We start from the raw sequence: 23767 nt of genomic DNA, 5'->3' as shown, positions 1-23767 counted from the left end.
CAAAGATGGGCAACAAGTCCTGTTAGATCAATACCATGTAGCACCTCAACACAACAGGGTCTTTCTGAAGGAGATACCTTGTGCTGAAGGTGAAGGGGAACAAGGTCCATATTGCAGAAATTTGTGGGCCATAATTTGGCCATATAAGCACACTGACTTCCCATGGTACTGTCCAAAGGAAAAATAAGTTATGGAACTTCTCTGGCATCCACAAAGAGCTTTAAACTGATAAGCCTCTGTTTTTCCTATACTTCACTTTTTCACCTAATAAAACTAGACAGAGCTCACAAGGCAAAAAAAAGCAGGAGAAAGAATCAGACACATTTGAATACAAATTCAATCAGAAGAAAAAGGCCACCACAGAGCAAAGAACAATCTCAAAGACCATTGTGGAATATGAAATTCGACAACACCAGGCTGCTCAAGATACCAAAAGAAACCCACTGACCCTTATCCGCTTGGCATTCAGGCAGAGCTCAAACCAGCTAGCTTGGCTGCTAATCCTATTTGACAGTATCAGATTTGGTTCCCATTAGCTGAATCCATTACAGGGCATCAGTCACGGTGAGTAAGTAGGGTGCTTATTGAATCCCTTGCCCCTTCTGCACAGCTCAGGCTGACAGAGACATGAAGTAAAAAGAAAATGTGGACAAACGCCAAATGGGGAAAGAAATTAAACAAACAGTAAGATAGCTGCTTTAGACTTTGTGTATGTCAGTCCAATTTCCTTAATTTTTTTCTCCTAACTGGAAACACTCATCAAAGCCTCAGCATTTATAGTACATAACTCTCAAAGAAACCCTTTGCTGTTTTGTCTGATCTCTATTATATGGAGCATTGAGCCCTCCCCTGTGGGGAAAAAGCAGCCAGGTCTTCCCGCAAGCACTGCAGTTCCCTGCTACCTCTACTCCTGGAGTTTTCCCTCTCACTTCCACATCATTAAAATCACATTCCTAATCTCTTACCCATTATGCAAGACTATCTATGGGAAGAAACAGAAAATACCAATGTGACAGGTACCATACAAATACCATAGCTATATTAGATATTTTTGTAATAAAAATTTAGCAGGCAAATCCAAGTGGCTGAACCTTGGCCTTTGAGATTCAAAAACACAGTTTTTGCTACTTTTACTTGCTCCTGGTGTTTAGCCTGCATAAACAGATCAGATATGTAATGTTTCAGAAACTTCTAGTCCTCAGGGTTAACAGCCTTGATTCATTCTTGAGGGGAAACAAAAAATATCCCACACAAGCAGTGCCACATACCCCCAAATGGTTGTGCTATATATCACATGAAACACCCCATATACACAAAGCCACTGAAGTGAAGTACTAAGTGCATATACAGTATCTGTGAACACAAGTTCCTCCTCAGAAGGCCTTCCAACTTCTGACTGATTAACCCCTTTGAACTCCATATTGGCTTATGGTTTTGAGCAAATTGAACTCTTTGGTTTATTTTTTGTGAGGTCCCTGCTTAGAGAACCACAGAAAACATTTTCAGGAAAAATCTTCAAAGGCTGGCAAGACACACAGTCATCACCCTACCACTAACCTTGACAGAATGCTCCACTTGTTTATTCACACCAACTCAGTTTATGGATGGCATCCACCCAGACTGCCAAGAATTGAGGTCTGTGGCAGCCAGGTGATGGTAACTTCAGCAACGTCAGTGCAAGACTTCTTCGGCACACAGAAATGGCTATGAAAACAGCTTCCTAGGCTCTGCTGCCACTCTCCTGACTTCTGCACTTTAAGCAGTATTATCTTAACCAAAGGTTAACCTGTCTACTTACATATTAATAGACAATTAATGCACAAAGTGTAAGCAGCTCTTAAGAATCTCTGACCAACCCCTATGGCTTATCTACAATGGCAAAATTCAAAAATCATCATCTTCACTGGTCCGGTGCCAATGGTGATAATGATCAATTTCTAGTGTACACAAGGCACCAACACTTATCATTATAACATCTAGCCCTATTTCACGAGACGTTGCTGCCACCAGTGGAACTCTTAAAGTGCTGAATTAATGTCCAGCTTTTGTTCACGTAGATGCACCCTAACTGGTTCTAACGAGGGCTAACTATTCATTTTTCATTACATGCCAAACACAATTTGGTCTTCTCCATGCCAGCAGCCAGAGTTCAAAGATGATTAAGGGATATGTGGAAGGGGAAAAAAAGCTGTATTTGGCTTCTAGCGTAACACACACTACTTCTATTCTACTGTAGAAAACGCCCATTGAATCATGAAACTGTACTAAATGAAACTATATTTGAAAACTATTATCAAAGCAATGCCTGGTTAATCTGTTTTAGCATCTTTCAGATAAATCATAATTAAACATACTTGTTACTAGAGAGGTGCTAAACTATTTCCCTGGCCAGCATAGACAGAACTATGCTTATCAACTAATTCTGAACTCAATTGTAACTAGCAAGGCTAGATGCTTTATTGTAGATGGACATTTTCTTGTGAAACAATAATGCTACATAGACAGGCTTGGCAGAATTCAATTTCTATATTTTAAAATTTCAATGGATAATATCAATTTTATTTTAAAACTTTTTTCTGTTTATTTAAATTTTCACAGTGCTGGGATATTATGGACGGGGTGTCAGGCAATAATTACTGAATGGCAATACATGTTCGGACTAAAAAAATTAAAGCTTTATAACCATTAAAACACAAATTGTCAACATCACATCAAAATATACAACCATCCTTATATCCAGCTCTTATGCAGCATTCTTCTTACTTTGCCAATCTGTAAGTTTATTATTATTGACTGAAATATTTTTTCATCTGTATGCATGCCTACAGTGAAACTGACATTTATTTTCATCTGTATGTATGCCTACAGTGAAATTGACATTTATCGATATATAAAAACTGATTCTTCCAAATGTATATATAGGTTACCACCCAGGGCTCATAACCCTCCCCCATGATGGTTTGTAACAGATTCCAGTATGCACAAAAACCATATTTTGGTGTAACAGTGTATTAACAGTTTCAAACCAGTGTAACAAGCCCCAACAACCACAAGATTTTAAAGACTCGTGTTAATTTAACATATTCAGTGTAAACAGTACACTTCTTAGGGGCTGTATTAGTTTCTCTGTTGAATATGAATTTCCTCACTTGTCCCATGGAATGGGTTCAGGTCACAGAATCATGCCAAACTTGGATAGAATATACAAATAATGTGGAACATTTCAACAGATTGAACTAACTTCTCTTTGAGGTCAAATACCTGCCAGTACTGATCTAAGCAAAAGGGCTCAGTAGGGTATAATAAAAACCTTATATTGATGGAACCTTTTAACTCCAAAGTAAATATTGATCTATTTTTTGCTTTATTTAGAAGATATTGTAAATTCATAGACCTATTTATGAAGGCTCCTTTACAGGTTGAAAAGGTAACCACCATAGCATCTCCACCTACTTGTCCTCAAGATAAACAACTCCCAAATAGGACCCTGTGCCTCTTAGTTCTAATATGGCATGTCTCTAGGCTATCAAGCCTGCAGCCTGGGTCGTCTCTGCACTCTGTTTTTAATGGAAGAATAAAAGGAAGACGCTCAGGGAGAAAGACATTTCCCCCCAAACATTAATCTAAAAGCACCTTTAAAGTACTCCCCCCTATGAAAGCTGGTTTTAATGCATCACCTGTGGCAGAGAATGCCTTACTAACATTTTATTTCTTCCCCAGGTCCTTCTAGTTTTCCACAGTTATCCAGTTATATTTCCTGATTGGTCAGCAGTGTTGCCCATTGGATGCCACAAGTAATTTGCTCCCAGGCTACTCCTGGGTCATGAAATTCTCTCTCATCTCCTTTAACTCATCATCTGCATTGGACACTCACTACCTCAAACCAAAAGCACAGCAGCCAAAATTAACAAAACATATTCCTAAAATGCTGTCCAACTGATTGGCTTTTAAGTTCAACAGAAGATTCTGTTAAAGCCCATCCAGCAGGATGTGACAGTAACTCTAGCACAGGAAACCCCTAACTGATAAATATTTTTAATAAACCTATTTTAGGTCTACTCTATAGTTTTATGCACAATAAAGTAAGCAAGCTTTTAGGACAGTAATAGTGCGTGCTCCAATAATGAACTTGTTATTTTGTAATCCTGAAGTGTGTCAGACCTGGTAACTCTCCTCTAACCTGTCTCACATCACCAGTTTCTCTTTTAGTGAATTCAATGACAGCAAAAGTTGCTGGGTTCATTGCCATGGGACTAAAGTCCTCTTTTCCTTGAGAAAACAAGTATATCTCAGGTGGCAGCAGTGTAAATTTCCCCAACATTAAATTTTATCTAGGGGTCTCAACCTTAAAGCTGCTCATGCCCATTGAATCCTTGGTCTCCCTGTGAAGAATGTCAACAAATGTGCAAATTAGTGATAAATGTGGTTGTGGGAAAGGGAACAATGGGCCCTAGAAACATAGCAGAAGAGGGTTTATAGAAACACTAATGGATAATTCTTTAGTTTAATTTTTACTTTACTGTTCATCTTACTTGGATACTGGGAAACGGAATGAGGATCATCATCTCTTTATGTAAGCCAAACAACTATCAGATTGTAACAACTTTAACTCAAGAACACATTGGACTGGGATTGAATTAGCACCCTAGAGGCAAGAGTTTTCATACACCAGTCCCAAATCCTAATGTGCCTAAAGTGTAAACTGGCACTGCTGAGCTGAATCTATCATCTTTCTGAATCTCCTAAGAAAAGGATGGTGCTCCAGGCTTAGAGAAACAGCCAAATCTGTTCTTGCTTTAAACACTGATGTTATAGAAGCATGTGCCTTGGAGAATAGTAATGCAGGACAGCTATTTCCAAGTGCTAAATGATTAATATTACAGGTGAGAGAATTTAATGTTATCATTCTCCAAATTCAAAAGACAAGCTTTAATATTACTGCTGCCTTTTCAGCTAAGACACAAATATTCTCCCTAAATAGAATGGCTAAAAATGATTTTAAAAATACTTTAAAAAACCAAACAGATTTTTTATGGTTAAATTAAATATATTTTTCTTTTTAAAAATATATCTGTTTAAAATTAAATTTGGAATTATGACAACCTACATTAAATCCGAAACTTACTATACAGTTATTTAGATAATATGCTGCATAAAGGAACTCTCCTCAAATTTTAATGAGTTCAGGTTTCTGCCTTTTTATTTTTAATACTGAATCAGGGGAAAACATCTAACTTCTGAGATCAACTCAAGCTTTATAAATGACACAAAGTCATGTACTGCATTAAGTAAGAATCTGTATTATTTTCAGTCTTTACAAAACAATGCATGTTGGAATTCACATTTTTCCAAATGTAAGTACTTCAAGGTTTTTTTGTGCAGAAGAAGCTTTTCCCTTAATTACTGTTGGTTTCAGTTTAGCTAGCAAGTGCAAAGAGAATATTTTCTTCATTTAAAGTAGTTCATTCAAAATTGAGAAACCAATTGGGAGTTGAAAAAGCAGGAGAGTTTATTTTCCTCTTCCAATCTGTGAATAAAAACCAGGTGGGAGAGGATGAGATCTATTAATTCTAAAAACTTGAAGAACATGGGGCCAGTTTTAAAAAAGTATTTAGGTGCCTATCCTGTTTAAGCAGCTAACATGCATTGATTTCAATGGGAGTAAGACAACTAACCTACTTCAGCATTTTTGAAAATCCCACTAAACATCTATCTGCATTTTTAGGAAACCAAATACCTTTGAAAATCTGGCCCATGATTGCCAGACCCAGCCTAACTATAGTTAACACTTCTTTTGTTTATAAATCAGTTGTTTTACATACAAAACATTTTTATAAACTATTTTCCTTATGCATTCAGCACATTTAAAGTAGTTTTATTTAAATTAAAACTATTTGAAAATGCTGGTTTTGTGCATTTTTAGGTGAGATCAAATTTCAATTCACATGCAGCCTGACGGAAATCCCAAGTAAAAAATCATCATCTAAGTAAATAAGAAATGAGTCATTCGACATTTTCTAACACAATACAAATGTAAAAATTAAGAATCTGAAAAAATGTATGTTGAGCTACATAATTGCTTCAATAAATGTGTATACATATAGCGTATCATCCAGGATAGCGAAAAGAAGTATCAAATTTAGAGTGAAGGCTACATTTAGTTGCATATTCACGTTTTAGTGGTTATGCTGACCAATAAGAATTAATTTGGGTTGGGGGGATAACTAAAATATACAAATGCAAAGCAAGATTAAAAATCAATTATTTAAATCAAGATTTCCAGCTTGTTAATTTCAATCATGACTAAAATTAGTGATTTAAATCAATTTGATTTCTATCAATCCACTGTGCTCCTAACATACAGGAAAATTATGATTCTGCAGCTTCAATCTCCCACAAATATCCACTGTAAAACAATCTTTTCTTCTATATGTGCCAATCATAGCCATAAACTTACCCAAACACTGCTAATAAAAACATCCCTAATCAGGGGGAGGAAGATAGTAAATATAACTCATCTGATAGTCTGTGATACAGAATGTTTGTATCCTCATTATCCTACAACTCTTTCACTCATGATTTTAATCATGATTTAAATAAGCAAGCATGAAATCTTGATTTAAATAATCGATTTTAATCTTGTTAATCATTATCCTACAACTCTTTCACTGCTACAACACTTTTGGACTATTACCAATTTTGCTGTGATGCAGAAAAAACCTTTTCTTATACAATTGCGCCCTCTTTTGGATCTTTTCCTCCACTGTATTTATCCAAGTTACTCAACTGAAATGCTACAGTTCAATTTATGCCTGTTCTTCAAGAGTTTTCAGAATTGGCAGTTTAATTGCAGTGTTCTGACAATGCAGACTGACAATGCAAACTTCTGACATGCAGATGTACACTTTTCCCCCATGTAATACAAGAGTTAAGGAACATTTGTTATCAATTCCTAAATTAAGAACAAATTAATTTCAGAATGTGTAGTTTGCTCTCTGAAGCATGACACACATCTAAGTACAAGAGCTATACAATGTGCTGATGGTGGTTATGACATCATAAAGACAGCCACCAGAATACGCTCAGTTCCCCCAACTTCTCCTTTTAGCTATATGATCATCCACTGCAACCCCCCAGCCATGGCAGATTACAAAACTGATGTATCAAAGAACATAATGCCAATTGCAATCAGTACAGCATGCATTCATATGCATATGCACACACGTTCTTGTAGAATTCCTTCCCTACATAATCCCAAATTTCTAACAGGTGAAGTGATTTGTTTAGAGCAAGCAACAAAACACAGCCACTAATATGAGACAGACTGGAGTGCAGCAAAATGTTTCAGAAGCAAGAAGGATTTTGAATGCCCTGCAGTTCCTAAGCAGGAAACAATCAAGCGATAAGGACACACAACCCTCTCTGGATTTTCTCCCCACCTCCGAAGTCCCAAATAATCCAGGTATATAGAACTGTCCATTTCACCTCTGTCTGCAGGATGGCAGCTCTCTGTTCTTTAGCTGTGAGTGATTCTTTTAGCACTTCAATATGCTGCTTGCTGTCAGAGAATTGGTTGGTGAGAGTCTCCAGTTTTGTCTGCAAGGCCAGCAGCTCAGTATCCTTGCGTGATAGCTCCTGTTTCACCTGTCCAATCTGAAGAAGGAAACAAACATGGGAAAGAGAAAAGAAAGAGTATTAATAGTTACGCATCTATACTTTTAACATAGCAATAAGAAGAACAATCATACAACTACTAATGAAGAGAATGATATTCTAAAAATCATTCACCACACAATATTAGAGACTTTTGCTATCTGCAAGCCAAAAGGTATCCGGATCTACAGAACTTCGGGGGGAAGTAAACCTCATTCAGTTCGTAAAAGGTGTGCATTTTAACAGAGTGAAACCCATATTCCGCCATCCTTCAATGGACAAACCAAAATCAAATGTTTAACAGGGGTAGTCTTTTAATGAAGATACAACAGAACTGTACTGCATATGTACATTGCCCAGGTAGTAACAATGCATTATAAACACCTCAATAAATTAGATATATTTGGGTATACATCTGAATGGTCTCTTTGACAGGTGTTTGCCTTTTGTCATTTGAACAAGTTTCTTCTCTACCACCCTTCCAGCCCATCAATCCCAAACCCACCTCCAGAGATATCATCAGTGAAACATACTTTTCCTTTTTACATTTGGTGAAACTAGCATTTCACTCCTCCTAAGGACAGAAAAACAGGGTTACTTACCAGTAACTGTTGTTCTTCGTGATGTGTTGCTCATATTCATTCCAATATAGGTGAGTGCGCACCCCGTGCACTGGTTCCCGGAACTTTTTTTCCCCTAGCAAGCCCCGTAGTGCCGGCTCCGGCGCCCCCTGGAGTGCCGCGCCCATGCCATGGTATATCAGGCGCCGTCGGCTCTGCAGCCCTCAGTCCCTTCTTTCTGCTGACTCCGACAGCGGGGATGGAGGGTGGGTGTGGAATGGATATGAGCAAAACATCTCGAAGAACAATAGTTACTGGTAAGTAACCCTGTTTTCTACTTCGAGTGATTGCTCATCTTCATTCCAATATAGATGATTAAATAGCCATACTTTGGAGGTCGGTAAGAGTTCGTGTCTAGCTACACTCACCAGAACGGCTCTGCCAAAGCCCACATCCTCTCTCGCCTGCTGCACGATGGCGTAGTGGGATGTGAAGGTGTGGACCGATGACCAGGTCACTGCCTTGCAGATGTCCTGCAGGGGCATTCTCTCCAGGAAGGCTGAGGCCTGGGCTCTGGTGGAGTGCGCTGAAACAGCTGCTGGAAGTGGCACCTTTGCCTGCTCGTAGCAGGTCCTGATGCAGGTGGTGATCCAGGTAGAGATGCGCTGGGTGGAGACAGGTGAGCCCTTCATCCGGTCTGCCACTCCCATGAACGCCTGCGTAGATTTCCGGAACAGCCTCGTCCGCTCGATGTAGTAGACCAAGGCTCATCTCACGTCCAATGAGTGTCATCTCCGCTCCTTCTCCAAACCGTGTGGTTTAGGAAAGAACACGGGGAGGAAGATATCCTGGTTATAATGAAACTGGGACACCACCTTCAGCAGGAAGGCCGGGTGGGATCTCAGCCGCACCTTATCTTTATAAAAGACTGTGTAGGGGGGCTCCGAGGTCAAGGCCCTAATCTCGGAGACCCTCCTAGCCTATGTAATGGCCACCAGGAAGGCTACCTTCAAAGAGAGGACGAGCAGCGGGCATGTAGCCAAGGGCTCGGAAGGGGGGGCCGTCAGAATGGCAAGGACCAGGTTCAAATCCCAGGGAGGCACCGGGTCACAGACCTGCGGATACAGCCTCTCCACCCCTTTAAGGAACCTGAGTGACATAGGGTGTGAGAATAATGACCTCCCCTCCGTCAGCTGGTGGAAGGCCGAGATGGCCGCCAGGTGCACCTTCAGGGAGGCCAGTGCTAGGCCCTGGAGCTTCAGGTGGAGCAGGTACTCCAAAATCACCTGTATAGGTGAACAGCTTGGTGGGATACCCCGGGACTCTGCCCAACAGGTAAAACGCTTCCACTTGGCCCGGTAAACCACCTGAGTGGAAGGTTTTCTGCTACCCAGCAGAACCTGTTGGATCTGCACCAAGCAGGCTCTCTCTCCCTCCGTCAACGACAGAGTCTCCATGCCGTCAGGTGGAGGGAGTCCAGGTCCAGGTGCAGCAGGTGATCCTGGTCCTGGGAGAGCAGGTCATAACGCCTCAGGAGCAGCAGCGGCGGGATGATGGACAGATCCAGCAGTAGGCCGAACCAGTGCTGTCTCGGCCAGGGTGGGGCGATCAGTATGATGTCCGCCTTGTCCCTCTTGATCTTCAAGAGGGCCTTGGGCAGCAGGGGAACGGGGGTAAACGCGTACATCAGGGTCCCCATCCAGTCTATGAGGAACGCGTCAGAGATGGAGCCTGGCTCGCGACCTCAGAGTGAGCAGAACTTCGGGCACTTCCTGTTCCAGGACGACGCGAACAGGTCCAGCTGGGGAACACCCCACTTGTGGAAGATAAAACTTATCACCTCCGGGTGCAGTGACCAGACGTGTCGGGGTAGAAACGACCTGCTGAGGCGGTCCGCCTCGCCGTTCCTGACCCAGGGAGGTGAGAGGCAGATATGTGGAAGTCGTGCCTCACCGCGAAGTCCCAAAGTTGAATGGCCTCCTGGCAAAGGGCCGAGGAGAGCACTCCCCCCTGCCTGTTCATATAGAACATGGCCGCCGTGTTGTCTGTGAGGACCTGCACCATTCTGCCCCTCAGGAATTTGAGGAACACCTTGCAGGCCAAATGGACTGCCCTGAGCTCCTGGACGTTGATGTGGAGGCACTGCTCCTGTGCTGACCAGAGCCCCTAAGTGATGAGGCCGCTGCTGATGTGGGCCCCCTACCCCACATCTGAGGTATCCGTGATCAGAATTATTGAAGGTGCCAAGTCTCTGAAGGGAACACCCCTCAGTACCTCCCCTGGGTCCCTCCACCAATCCAGGGAGGTCAGTACCTGGGTGGGAACCGTGACTACCCTGTTCAGCGAGTGTCTGGCTGGTGCATACACTGAGGTCAGCCCTGCCTGGAGAGGCCTGAGCTTGAGGCGAGCCAGCCTCACCACATATGTACGGGCTGCCATGTGTCCCAACAGCTGAAGGCAATGCCTGGCTGTCGTCGTGGGGGCCTGTGGAGATTGTCTATTATGGCAGCCAACGCCTCGAAGCGAGGTTGTGGGAGGAAGGCTCTGGCCTGGGTGGCGTCCAGGGTGGCTCTGATGAAGTCTATGCGCTGTACCAGAGTGAAAGTAGACTTTTGCTCGTTGATGAGCAGCCCCAGTCTGGTGCATGTTGCGCAGGTGAGTTTCAGGCTGTTCCTCATATGGGCCCTGGACCTGCCCCGGATCAGCCAGTTATCCAGGTAGGGGAAGATCTGGACCCCTCTGCAGCACAGGTGTGCTGCCACCACCGCTATACACTTTGTAAATACCCTGGGGGCAGATGAGAGGCCAAAGGGCAGGGCCGAAAACTGGAAGTGGCAGCCAGCTACCACAAACCGGAGAAAATGTCTGTGCCGGGGGAGGATGGAGATGTGGAAATATGTATCCCTTAAGTCGAGGGCAGCGTACCAGTCCCCTGGATCCAGAGCGGGAATGATGGAGGCTAAGGAAACCATACGGAACCTGAGGCGTCTGATAAATTTGTTCAGATGGCAGAGGTCCAAAATGGGCCTCAGGCCCCGCTTTGCCTTGGGAATGAGGAAATAGCGTGAGTAGAACCCTCTTCCCCTTTCCTGTGGGGAAAGCTCTTCCACAGCCCTTCGGAGGAGGAGCAACTTCCCCTCCTATATGAGGAGTTGCTCGTGAGAGGGATCCCTGAAGAGGGACGGGGTAGAGGGAGAGTCTGGGGGGAAGACCGTGAGTTGAAGGGCGTAGCCCTTGCGGACTACACCAAGGACCCAGCGGTCTGAGGTGATGTTCTGCCACTTGGTGTAGTACGGCCTGAGTCTGTGGGCGAACGGGGTTGGATCCAATGGGACAGTAAGAGTGCCACCCTCGGGTGCACCATCAAAATTGGAGCTTGTTGTTGCGCCCCTTGGACGGGCCTTGTTGGGAGCCTGTCGAGGACCCTTGGCGGTCATGCCGGTTAGGCCGCCTATACCAATCTCAACCCCTCCTGGGTTGAGCGGGTCTGGGAGGCAGTCTAGGGGCAGGCTGTTGGGCTTGTGGACGAGACTGACGCCTCAAGCCTGAGGGGTATAAAGCCCTAGAGATTTTAATATAGCCCTGGAATCTTTTAGGGCATGCAGTTTGTCATTAGTCTTTTCAGAGAAGAGGCCAGCACCATCGAAAGGCAGGTCCTGGATGGAGTGCTGGACCTCTGGAGAGAGATCCGATGACAAGAGCCAGGAAACTGCCGCATCACAATGGCCGAAGCCATGGCTCTGCTGGCGGCGTCTGCCGCATCACTGGCCGTTTGTAAGGCCGCCCCTGCCACTGCAGCGCCTTCCTCAATAACCGTGGAGAAGTCCACTGCCTGGTCCAGTGGCAATCTCTGCGCGAACCTCTGGAAGGATCAGACATTCAGGTTGTATCTGCCGAGGAGCGCCTGATGATTGGCGATCCTCAGCTGCAGGGCCCCCTTAGAATAGATCTTGTGGCCAAAGAGGTCTAATTTTTTGTAATCCTTATTCTTGGGGGTATTGACCTGGGACCCCTGCCTCTCTCGTTGGTTGGTGGCATCAACAGCGAGAGTTCCTGGGGCAGAGTGAGTGTACAAATACTCGAACCCTTCCGCGAGGACATAGTATTTCTTCTTGGCGCCCTTGGACATAGGGGCAACCGAGGCAGGGGTTTGCCAGAGGGTCTTGGCCAGCTTCAAGATCCTCTCATATACTGGCAGGGTGACTCTGGACAGCCCTGCTGACCCCAACACACCAAAGAGGGGGTCCTCCTCCTCAGATAGCTCCTTGAGTTCCAGCTTTAAATTACTGGCCACCTTCCTCAGCAGCTCCTGGTGTGTCCAGAAGTCTGGCAGGCGTGTTCTATGGTCCCTGGCGGCCGCATCGTCAGGGGAAGAGGAGGAGGATTGTGGGAGGGACGTGGAGGGACCCTCCCCAGGGTCCGATTCCTCCTCCAAGGAATGGCACTTGGACGGGGGCGGGATGCTGGTTGGGCCACTGAGGAGTGGACCGACACCGTACCCTGGCCCATCTGGGTCCCCAAGGCCCCCAGTATGACCACTGCCAAGGTCCTTGTGGCCACGCCGGTGCCAGCATCGGTGCTGACTGTGATACCTCATGCTTATATTTACGGTTGCCTGCCCTGGTTAATGACCGGCCCCGAGACGACGATGATGAGGAGGATCGGCGGCGCCGATGTCTGTGGTGCCGGTGGGGGATGAGGGGGGTGAGCGGCTAGAGGAGATGGAAGAAGACGGCCGCTTGTGCACCGAGGTCTTGAAACGGCGCTTCCCCCTTAGGGACTGGGAGCGGTGCCGTCTCGGTGCCGGCTTTGATGACCGTGATCGGCGGTGCAGTGCCGTCATTGTCATTGGTGCCGAGTCCTTCGGCAGCAGGATCCTCGCCGGACTGCGGTCCAGGGATCAGGACCGGTGCCATTGTGCCTGTTCTAGTGCCAGAATCTCTGCCGGTGCCAGGAATCTGGACTGGTGCTGAGCGCGTTGGGTCTCATCGGGCGCCGTGATCTGCACTGGGCTGTGTGCCGGGGATCTGGACCGGTGCCATGCTGGACTCCGTGCTGGGGTGCTAGAGCTGGAATTGCGATCCCCACGCGAGGCAGAACTGTAACAGCGTCGCCTCTTGCGTGAACCTCTCGACCGCCCTCAGTGCCGCGGTGTCGAGGAGCTCGACGACTCAGTGTTGGAGCTGGGAGGAGAGCCCACACTCTCTACCCTCTGCGACCATCTGGGGGGAGACTGACTCCTGTCTCTGCCACCCACCGGGGCCACCCAGCACGGGTTTACCCCAAGACACTGGTCCCTGCGCCCTCGGCTGAGGGGGGGACGGAGGCTTGGGCATGCCCATGAGGGCGCGTGCCGCAGCGAACACCTCCGGCATCGACGGCCCTTGCAGGGGCACTCCCCCACCCCCAGGAGTCGGGGGAGGCTCCCTGCGGGGAGATTCAGGTGCCGGAGTAATCTCCACGGCACGCGGATGGTGCATCTCTTGACTCCACCAGGCTGGGCGGGCGGTGCGGGGGAGTCCTAGCGCGCGGTGTCCTGCCACTTCTTCCTTTTCGGCATCGGGTGTGTCGACATCGGTGCCGGTGGAGCGCTCCACACTGAGGAGACGCTCGGTGCCGCAGGGGAACGTGCCTGTTCAGAATCCAGCCGAAGTGCAGACTCCATCAGTATGGCCTTCAAAGGTGCGTCCCTCTCCTTTTGAGTGCGTGGCTTGAAGGCCTTACAGATTTTGCTTCTGTCCTTTTGATGCTGCTCTCCGAGGCAGCAGTCGTGAGGGTCACTTACGGGGAAAGCCTTGCCACAAGCGGCGCAGGCTTTGAAGCTCCTTGAGCCAGGCATGGCCCAACCTCAAGCCCCTGAGGGCTATCTATCTATCTAACGCCTTAACACTTAACATCTAACAACTACGCTACTTAACAACTAATTAACAGTTCACTTATCTAACCACAAGGATACAAAGGGGATGCTACTTGCAAGAGCAAGAGGCAGACGTTCCAGGATCCATCACAGGCGGAAATAAGGAACTGAGAGCCTGCAGGGCCAGCAGCTCCTGAGATACCGCGGCATGGGCACGGCACTCCAGGGGGCACCTGAGCCAGCCCTATGGTGCTTGCTAAGGGGAAAAAAGTTCCGGGAACCAGTGCACGGGGCGCGCGCTCACCTATACTGGAATGGATATGAGCAATCACTCGAAGTAGAACATCCCTTTATTTGGGAATCTTTCTTACGGTGAGTCTGAGTATAGTGTAAAACTATTAACACCAAAATTGCAACACATCATACTAAAAAAAGATGCCTTTGCTTTGCAATGAAAATCTCTATCCAGATTTAGAGTCCACTGAAGTCAGTGGCAAAATTCCTCACTGTTTCAAGAGATGTAGAATCAGAACTTCGTCTCAATGAACAATGAGTGAGAAATTTTAATGGCACAGTAGTGGGATGAGATTAAACCTCAGTCTAAAAACAACCATCACCCAGGACACCTATGATCCAAACCTGAAGGCAAGAATACGCGCCTAAAGAGAGGGATGGGTTGAGGCTGCAAACTGACATAAATCCAGGTTTATAATAAAAAAATTTCTGGTTTTGCCTCCTCCTCTAAAAACGACATTTTAATTTAGGCCAACATTTTGATCTCAGGAGGAGGAACAGGTCTTTATAAAACCAAAAAAAGAACAGAAATATTTTAGCACAATTTACAAACAACTTCCACAGTAGTGTTGGAAACCCACGCCCAGAAAGTGGTTTCATTTTAATTTATAATCTGCTTCAATCAGTGCAATTTTGTTTTCCGAACTGAGTGAAATACACAACAAGAAAAAGCATAAATCGTATTTTTTTTTTTTTACAAGAGTAAACTATATTTTTAAAACTGTCAATTTTAATAATCTCAGGTGTTATTAGAAATACAGACATCTTAAAAATAATATGTTGAGTCCTTGGATGAAAGTAAGGAAGTAGACAAGTTTGCTTATATCTTGAGAATAATTTTGTTAATAAATGGATATTTTAAAAATCATCTTTCTTGGATGCTGTTGCAGTTTTTCTAGCATATATCACTTCAGACCTGCGTGTTGTGGTGTGGTGTTGTGGTGTGCAGAGGAGATGAGTGTACGTGTATAGAAATTGGGGACAGTTTAAAATTTCTTTCTCCATTTTTTAATGAAGAAACTGGAGAGAAGTTAAGGAGAATTTCAATTATCAGACTATTAAACGGCATGTCATTAATTTAATTCTGACTTTAATGTTCATCTTACAATGGACACCTTCTTCAGTCTTTTTACTGATAGCAAATACTTCAATAAAAAGATTTCTCATTCCATTTAGCAGAGAGGCACCTAAGTGTGGATTGTAGCAATTTCCAACATCAGCCTCTCATGGTATTATTACTATCCAACAACAAAAAACAGATGCATTAGTGTCCTTGGGTACAGCATAAGAAATGGAAAGTAATTACAGCATTTGGGGCTAGTTCAGTTTTCTAATAGTCTCTGAACCAAAATAAATAAATACACACTTCAGATGGCACTACATTCTCCAATTAGAAGGCAATATAAATTAGAGTAAAATCACTGGTCAGTTTTGCTTTTGAAAAAAAGACTTTACTTTGACTCCACCTTAAGAAGAGAGAATTTAGACCCTTTTAACTTAGATATTTTAACCTGCATACAGATAGTACATAGTATTAATAGTCACAGGCAATGCCATTGTCCACAGAAATCCAAAATTTCAGAGCCTTGAGCCCCGCCAAGCTATCATGCTCAAGCTCTTTGGAGGGAATGCAGTGCATACCATTCAAAGCTGCACAGGAAATGAAGGCAGCATGAAGTGTTCACATCTCTCTGCTCTTGGACACACACTGATCACCCAGAGTATTCACAGTACTTTACAATAAGGAAAAACCCAAACATATTCTGCTGAAATAATAAAGGGCTGGCCAGATTTTCAAAAGTGCACAGCTCTCATTTTGGCAACTATCTCAAGGTTGTATTTTCAAAAGTGCTCAGCACGCAGCAGCTCCAACTGTTACATTTTTTTAAAAAGATTTTCAAAAGAGCTTAGCACATGCTTTTGAAAAACTAACTATTTATTTTGGTGCCTAAATAAAACTGCAGCTCTTTTGAAAAATCTAACTGCAATTGTGGATGCTGTCCCAAAATGAAAGAATGAATTTCCATCAAGAGGAATCATATTATTTAAGACAACAAATAAGGGTATTCAGAGTGTGTTTTGAACAGTGATGCAACAGCTGACAAGCTGATGTGAACAAGAGGCAAATATAGAGCAGCGCAGACTGGTTAGTTCTACTGTCATGTAAATTTGCAGTGTAAAAAGAAAAGTGTAAGCTACCAGAAAGCCACAGACCTAGCAAAGACCCAGTGAATGGCCACTGCACACAAAGAGATGAATCTTACGGCAGAGACCTCGGCCTGCAGACCAGCCGCTCTCTTTTTCAGCTCCTCCCCTTGAGCCTCTTTGGCACTTAGCTCTTCCTTCAGTTGCTCTACCTGCCACGACATTGTTATTCTTTTCAATGTTTATCATTTGTTGTCATCTAGTTGACCTGTTTCAACCATCATAGGGACTAAAAGTGACAAAGAACTACACAGCAAGATCATGACTGGTCTCTCATTCCCTCCTCCCAACTGTTTTGATCTCAGGAGTTTAATGTCCCTGTATTTTCACAAGTCCCTAGGCAAGAGTTTCATAACCATACTTATAAAATTTCACATTACAAAGATGGTTACAGTTAGATTTATATATTTCAGATCTAGGGCATTATACCCAATCATCATGAAACTGGGAGTAAGTAGAAAATTAAGACAGAAATAGAGAGAGAAAAATCCTTCACTTCAAAGGTGTAAACTGGAGTAATATTCCAGGAAACAGCTGATGACACCCACATAATAAATTATTAAAAGGACAATTATGTGCATTTACTAAGCAAGACAAGACAGAGGGATATGACAAGACAACAGGATTGTGGCTGGACTTCAGTCACAAGGGGGATAAGACTGTTAAATCAACAAGGAGTAGGGAGCACGTTGTTAGCAGTAGAGAAGAGTGCATGATGTATGGAAGAGGTCCAGAAATTGGTCCCAAAGGGAAGAGGCTCATGAGGTCTGTAAAAGGGGAGGACAAGGTGACATGAGTTTCTAACATGGTAAGGGGGAAATAACTGGATACGGTCGGGCAGTAGGAAGGCTTGGCAATTCATATGGTCTTTGCATACACCTAAAATGTTGTTGGTTTTTTTTTTTTTTCATTTGCTAGTGGTAACTCAACAGGATAAAAAACACTATTTAAAAAATAGAGGTGTTTTTCCTGGGATGAGTCAATGCTCTGGAGTGATGAGGGCACTAACAAGTTTTATTACCAGACAGATTTCTGCTTTAGGGGATTGTAATCTTTGCATTTAACTTTCTCCAACAGGTGAGAACTTTGTTGTTAAACAAATCATTTCAGTGCAGTACAAATATGGTGGTCAGAGCTCCACGGTATCTAGCAGAAACAAAATATGAAGTGACCTTAAATTCTACACAGTCCAGCAAACAGTGCTGATACCAAGCTCTATGCCAAAATACCCCTATTTCTCAAGGCCTATCTTGCCTTGCGGCAAAATCATCCCCATAAGTGTGAATAAATCTTGGCACCACTGCTGAGGTGGAATCTGTTCATTTTATGACAACACTACTGGCAGGACAGTGTAATAGAAACCCATTCACTATAGTTCATGCTCAACCCAGCCTTGAAATAATGCTAAACCTCTTGGTCATATAACAGTGATCCTACAGGTCAAATGGAAGAAATATTTTTCTCCCTCCATAAAGTATGTTTGAAGAGGCTGCTAAACTAAGGGCCAGTCTTAATGAACACTTATCGCATGGCAAGATGGGGTGTCAACCTATAGGACTCCGGCATGCAACACACAAACTGTCTGCATAGACCTTGCTGATGCGCAGTAGGGAACTTTTAGTGTGCATCAGCAGAGTTCACACAGACAGTTAGTGTGCAGCTTGCTAGAGTGCTGTAGACCTACAACCTACCTTGCCGTGCAGTAGGTGTTTGTGTAGACACACCCTTAATTGAATTAAAACTATAAAAAGAACTAGGAAGGACCAAAGATACCCACATATCCCAGTGAAGTCAGTGGAAGCTGTGAGTGTAAACCTAAAGGCAGAATCTGGCCCAGTGCTGTTACTAAACACACAGTTCTATAGTTTTCCTTAAATATTCCATTTTCCTTTGTTAAATATTCTGAGGCTAGTCCAGTGGCTTCAGGATAAAATACAGATGCCTCCTCTGCTACTTCCCAGTGCTTGCAATCCAGGGCAGGCCCCAATTCTATCCCTTGGTTCAATGACTGAGTTTGGGCATTTCTCTCATCTGTTCCCCAAGGCTCAGAATTCATTGTGCTACTATCATTGTTCCCTCATTACCTTGTTTTTCATGAATTTGGAATGACTACGGTACACCTCCATTTGCTTCATTTCCTCCTCACGCTCTTCTGTGCTTAGAGCTCCATTTGACTTTAGCATCTGAATCTCCTCTTCCAAGTCCCGGAGGCCACGCTCCATGGAGGAGATTTTTGAGTCCTGAAAATTGTAAGAGAGCGAAAGCAAAATGCAGTTAGACGTCTCATTAACACACCATAAGAGGAGCAATGTATATGAGAGCACTAGTGTTGTAACTGCCCCTTAATAAATGTTCCCTGAATAATTACTGTGCATCCATTTAAACAGCATCTCTCTGAGTAGCTAAGATAGGCTGCCTGAAAAGGCTCTTTTCTCCAAGTCTCTCCTTTCTGCAACATAAGGAGGAGTTTAAGCCTGTGAAGTAGGTTATGGGTGTATGGAGTGAACACTAAGAGTGTAAGAGAATATGAAACAGCCACTTTGCAGTCCTAAGGCCATATATACCAGAGAAATTATTATGGTAACAGTAATACAAATAATGACAGTGATAGTAATAGTACAAACAGCAGATTCATAGTAACCCTAAGCCATGGATGTGCCATAAGTATGAGACAAGAGAGGCTTGGGAAACAAGTTACTCAGCTTTTATTGATGTGGTCTAGTTGACAAATGAGGAACACAATAAACACCATAAAACTAGGAACAGATACACTGATATCAATTTAGTCCTGAGTGAATGAACCTACAGGGGATGTTAAAATAGTCTGTGTATGACTTGAACTATTTCAAACATTTTTACATAGTTAAAAATATATAAATGTTACAGGTAAACAATCCTATCTGTTATCTTTTTCAGAATGAATGGAGGTCTTCCAATCTACTTGGTTTATTGTTTACATGGCTGTCTCAGATGTTAGAAACAGCAGGAAGAAATGGTTATTAACCTGTTCTGTAACTGTTGTTCTTCAAGATCTGTTGCATATGTCCATTCCACTTCTGGTGTGTGCATGCCCAATGCACAATTGTCGGCAGTATTTCCCTCAGTAGTACCTGTCAGGGTGGTGCATATGCCCTCTGCTGCTTTGTGCCATTGCATGGTGGTATAAAGACCAGGGCTGCGCCCAACCTCCCTCAGTTACTTCTTAACAGACAGACTTCAATACAGAGGGGAAGGAGGGTGGGTTGTGAAGTAGATGTGGGCAACTCATCTCAGATAACAGTTATGGAACAGGATAGTAACTGTTTCTTCGAGTGATTGCACATATCCATTCCACTTCAGCTGAGTCACACCAGCAGTTCAATCTGGATGTGGGATTGGAGTCCACCTGAACAAAGACTGAAGGACCACACATCAAACACGGCATCATCTGTAGACTGCTGAGAGATGTCATAATATGAGACAAAGTTATGCAACAAAGACCAAGCTGCTGCTTTGCAAACATCCAGAATAGGCACTTGGGGCAGAAACGTTGTAGAGGTTGCACATGTCCTCAATAAATATGTTAACACTCTCTTTGGAGAGGTTACATTGGCCAAGTCGTAGCACAAATATATACAAGAGAAGATTAGGATCAGATTCTTTGAAAAGAGATCAGACAGTCATTCATCCACTTTGCAATTGCCACGAACAACTGAAGATGATCAGAATGATTTAGTCCTATCCAGGTAAAACTCCAACACTATCCTAGTCTCCTGACATCTAGGGTGTGAAGTCTCTCCTCATCCTTATGGGTATGAGGCTTAGGGGGAAAAGCTGGTAAACATATAGCCTGATTAATATGGAACTGGGACACCACTTTGGTGAAGCACTTCAGATGAGGGCGTAAGTACAGCTTTTCCTTTTAGAAGACTGAATATGGAGGTTCAGACACTTGAGCTCGTAAATCATCCACTCTCCTGGCTGATATAATTGCCACAAAAAAGGCTACCTCCATTAAGAGGTGGAGTAATAAACAGGCAGTCAATGGGTCAAATGGGGAACCCATTAGCTTCATTAATACCAGATTTAAGTCACATGGGGCAATAGGAGCCTCTACTTGGGGATGTAAATGGTTCACAACCTTTAGAAATCCAATTTTCACAGGACTGGAGAAAAGTGAACAGCTATCCATTGTGGGAGGAAAGCTGAGATAGCTGCAAGATGGACCTTGATAGAACTAATAGCAAGACCTGCCTGTTTCAAGAATACCAAAGAGTCCAGCCTATCCAAGATATGGGAAATATCGTTTTGCTGGGACCAGATGGAGAATCTCTTCCACTTTGCCCAGTAGAGTATATCTAGTAGAAGGTTTCCTACTATTTAAAAGAACATCTTGAACTCCCTTTGAACAAACCTTCTCCTAAGGTATTAGATATGAAGTATCCAGGCTGCCAGGTGGACAGCCTGAAGATTAGGATGGAGGAGGCGACCATGGTCCTGAGAGATTAGGTCCAGATCCAAAGATAACATCAATGGAATTCTGTCTGAGAAAGTCAACAGATTTGAAAACAAATGTTTTTGAGTTCAGGCTGGAACTATGAAGTATCCACTCTTCTGACAGTGGCCAGTGTGAGATGCTTCAGAGGGAATGAACAGAACAGGGCAATTGTTGAATGATCCATCCCACTGTCCAGTCCCAGCTTCTGCGAGTCAGAGATTTAGGAACATCAATAACATGGCATTGTGTCCTTGAGCACCTTGGCTAATAGCCATGGATGGACCTATCCTTCATGAACTTCTCATTCTTTTTTGAGCCCAGTTATATTTCTGGCCTTCACAACATCCCTTGGCAATGAGTTCCTATTGACTGTGCATTGTGTGAAGTAGTACTTCCTTATGTTTGTTTTATACCTGCTGCCTATTAATTTCATTGGATGACCTCTTGTGTTCTTGCATTATGTAAAGGTTTAAATAACATCTCTTTATTCACTTTCCCCATGCTATTCATGATATTATACACCTCTATCATATCCCCATTTAGTCGTCTCTTTTCCAAGCTGAACAGTCCCAGTCTTTTTAATCTCTCTTCACATGGAAGCTGTTCCATACCCCTAATCATTTCCCCTGCCTTTCTCTGTACCTTTTTCCATTCTAATATATTGTTTTGAGACGGGGTGACCAGAACTGCATGCAGTATTAAAGATGTGGGCATACCACAGATTTATATAATGGCATTATGATATTTTCTGTCTTATGAAGCCCTTTCCTAATGGCTCCTTAACATTCTGTTAGCTTTTTTGATTGCCACTGCACATTGAGCAAATGTTTTCAGAGAACGTACTATATATAGTGTATATGTAGTATATATAGTATATATAGTTGGGAGTGTGTTTTCCAAGGTGCATTACTTTGCATTTATCAATATTAAATTTCATCTGCCATTTTGTTGCCCAGCCACCCAATTTTGTGAAATCACTTTTTAACTCATAGCAGTCAGCTTTGGACTTAACTACTGAGCAATTGTGTATCATCTGCAAACTTTGCCACTTCACTGTTTATCCCCTTTTCCAGATTATTTATGAATATATCCCAGTACAGTTCCTTGAGGGTCCTCACTATTTACCTCTCTCCACTGTGAAAACTGACCATTTATTCCTACCCTTTATTTCCTATCTTTAATCAGTCACTGCTCCCTGAGACGACCTTTCCTCCTATCCCATGACTGCTTAGTTTGCCGAAGAGCCTTCAGTGTGAAATCTTGTCAAAGGGTTTCTGAAAGTCCAAGTATACTACATCAACAGCCTCACCCTTGTCCAGAAGCTAGCTGACACACTCAACAAATTCTAATAGATTGGTGAGGCATGATTTCCTTTTACAAAAGCAATATTGACTTTTCCCCCAACATATGGTGTTTATCTAGGTGTCTGATACTTTTGTTCTTTACTATAGTTTCAACTAATTTGCGTAGTATTGAAGTTAGGCTTACTGGCCTGTAACTGCTAGGACTACCTCTGGAGCCTTTTTGAAAAAATTCAGCATTACATCACCCATCCTACATCCATCTGGCACAGAGGCTCATTTAAGAATAGGTTATATACCGGTTAGTAGTTCTTCAATTTCATATTTGAAGTCCTTCAGAACTCTTGGGTGAGTACCATCTCGTCCTGGTGACTTACTACTGTTTAATTTATCAATTTATTCCAAAACCTCTTGTACTGACACCTCAACTTGACAGTTCCTCAGATCTGTCACCTAAAAAGAATAGTTCAGGTGTCGCAATCTCCATCACATCCTCTACAGTGAAGACCAATGCAAAGAATTAATTTAGCTTCTCTGCAACGGCCTTGTCTTCCTTAAGTGCTCCTTTACCATCTCAATTGTCCAGAGGCCCCACTGATTGCTTGGCAAGCTTCTGCTTCTAATGTACTTTAAAAAAAAACTGCTGCTAGTTGTGGTATCTTTTACTAGTTGCTCTTCAAATTCTTTTTTGGCCTGCCTAATTATATTTTTACATTTGACTTGCCAGAGTTTATGCTCCTTTCTATCTTCCTCAGCAGGATTTGTCTTCCAACTTTTAAAGAATGTCTTTTTGTCTCTAACCTCCTCTTTTACTCTATTGTTTAGCCATGGTGGCTTTTTTTTTTTTTTTTTTGGGGGGGGGGGGGGGGTGTCCTCTGACTGTTTTTGGTTTGTTTTTGTTTTTTAATTTGGGGTATACATTTAGTTTGAGCCTCTATAATGGTGTTTTTAAATAATTTCCATGCAGATTGCAAGGATTTCATTCTTGTGACTGTTCCTTTTAATTTCAATTTAACAAGCTTCCTCATTTTTGTGTAGTTCCCCCCCCCCCCCTTTTTTTTTTTCTTTCTTTTTTTTTAAGTTAAATGCTACCATGGTGAGTTTCTTTGGCATTTTTCCCCCTATAAGGATGTTAAATTTAATTATATTATGGTCAGGATTATTGAATGGTTAAGCTATATTCACCTCTTGGAACAGATCCTGAACTCCATTTAGAACTAAATCAAGAATTGCATCTCTATCTGTGGGTTCCAGAACTAGCTGCTACAAGCAACGTTATTAATGTTGTCTAGAAATTTTTATCTCAGAGCCCATCCTGAGGTGACATGTTCCCAGTCAATATGGGGGATAGTTGAAATCCCCAAACTTTTGTTTGTTTTTGTAGCTTCTCTAATCTTCTTGAGCATTTCACAATCACTGG

General features: G+C 43.3%; 1 protein-coding gene across 13 annotated transcripts in view; it reads right to left on the bottom strand.

Annotated features, from left to right (window-relative positions):
* The window catches only part of ERC1 (ELKS/RAB6-interacting/CAST family member 1), a 530012-nt gene that overhangs the window by 356277 nt on the left and 149968 nt on the right, over positions 1 to 23767 (bottom strand). For 9 of the 13 annotated variants that reach the window (XM_067536284.1, XM_067536288.1, XM_067536285.1 and 6 more), the window contains 3 exons: positions 18654 to 18809; positions 16638 to 16721; positions 7486 to 7653 (listed from right to left, as the gene is read on the bottom strand). In XM_067536284.1, coding sequence (XP_067392385.1) covers positions 7486 to 7653; positions 16638 to 16721; positions 18654 to 18809 — 408 coding nt within the window. The remainder of the gene's footprint in view (positions 1 to 7485; positions 7654 to 16637; positions 16722 to 18653; positions 18810 to 23767) is intronic. The other 4 variants (XM_067536286.1, XM_067536287.1, XM_067536295.1 and 1 more) reach the window with 1 other exon arrangement.

This window comes from Emydura macquarii, unplaced genomic scaffold, assembly GCF_026122565.2.
Source record: "Emydura macquarii macquarii isolate MOO-44397 ecotype Brisbane River unplaced genomic scaffold, CSIRO-AGI_Emac_v2 contig_3530, whole genome shotgun sequence".
Taxonomy (NCBI): Eukaryota; Metazoa; Chordata; order Testudines; family Chelidae; genus Emydura; species Emydura macquarii.
The sequence above is the reverse complement of the archived record's forward strand: the minus strand, read 5'-3'. Positions and strand labels throughout refer to the sequence as shown.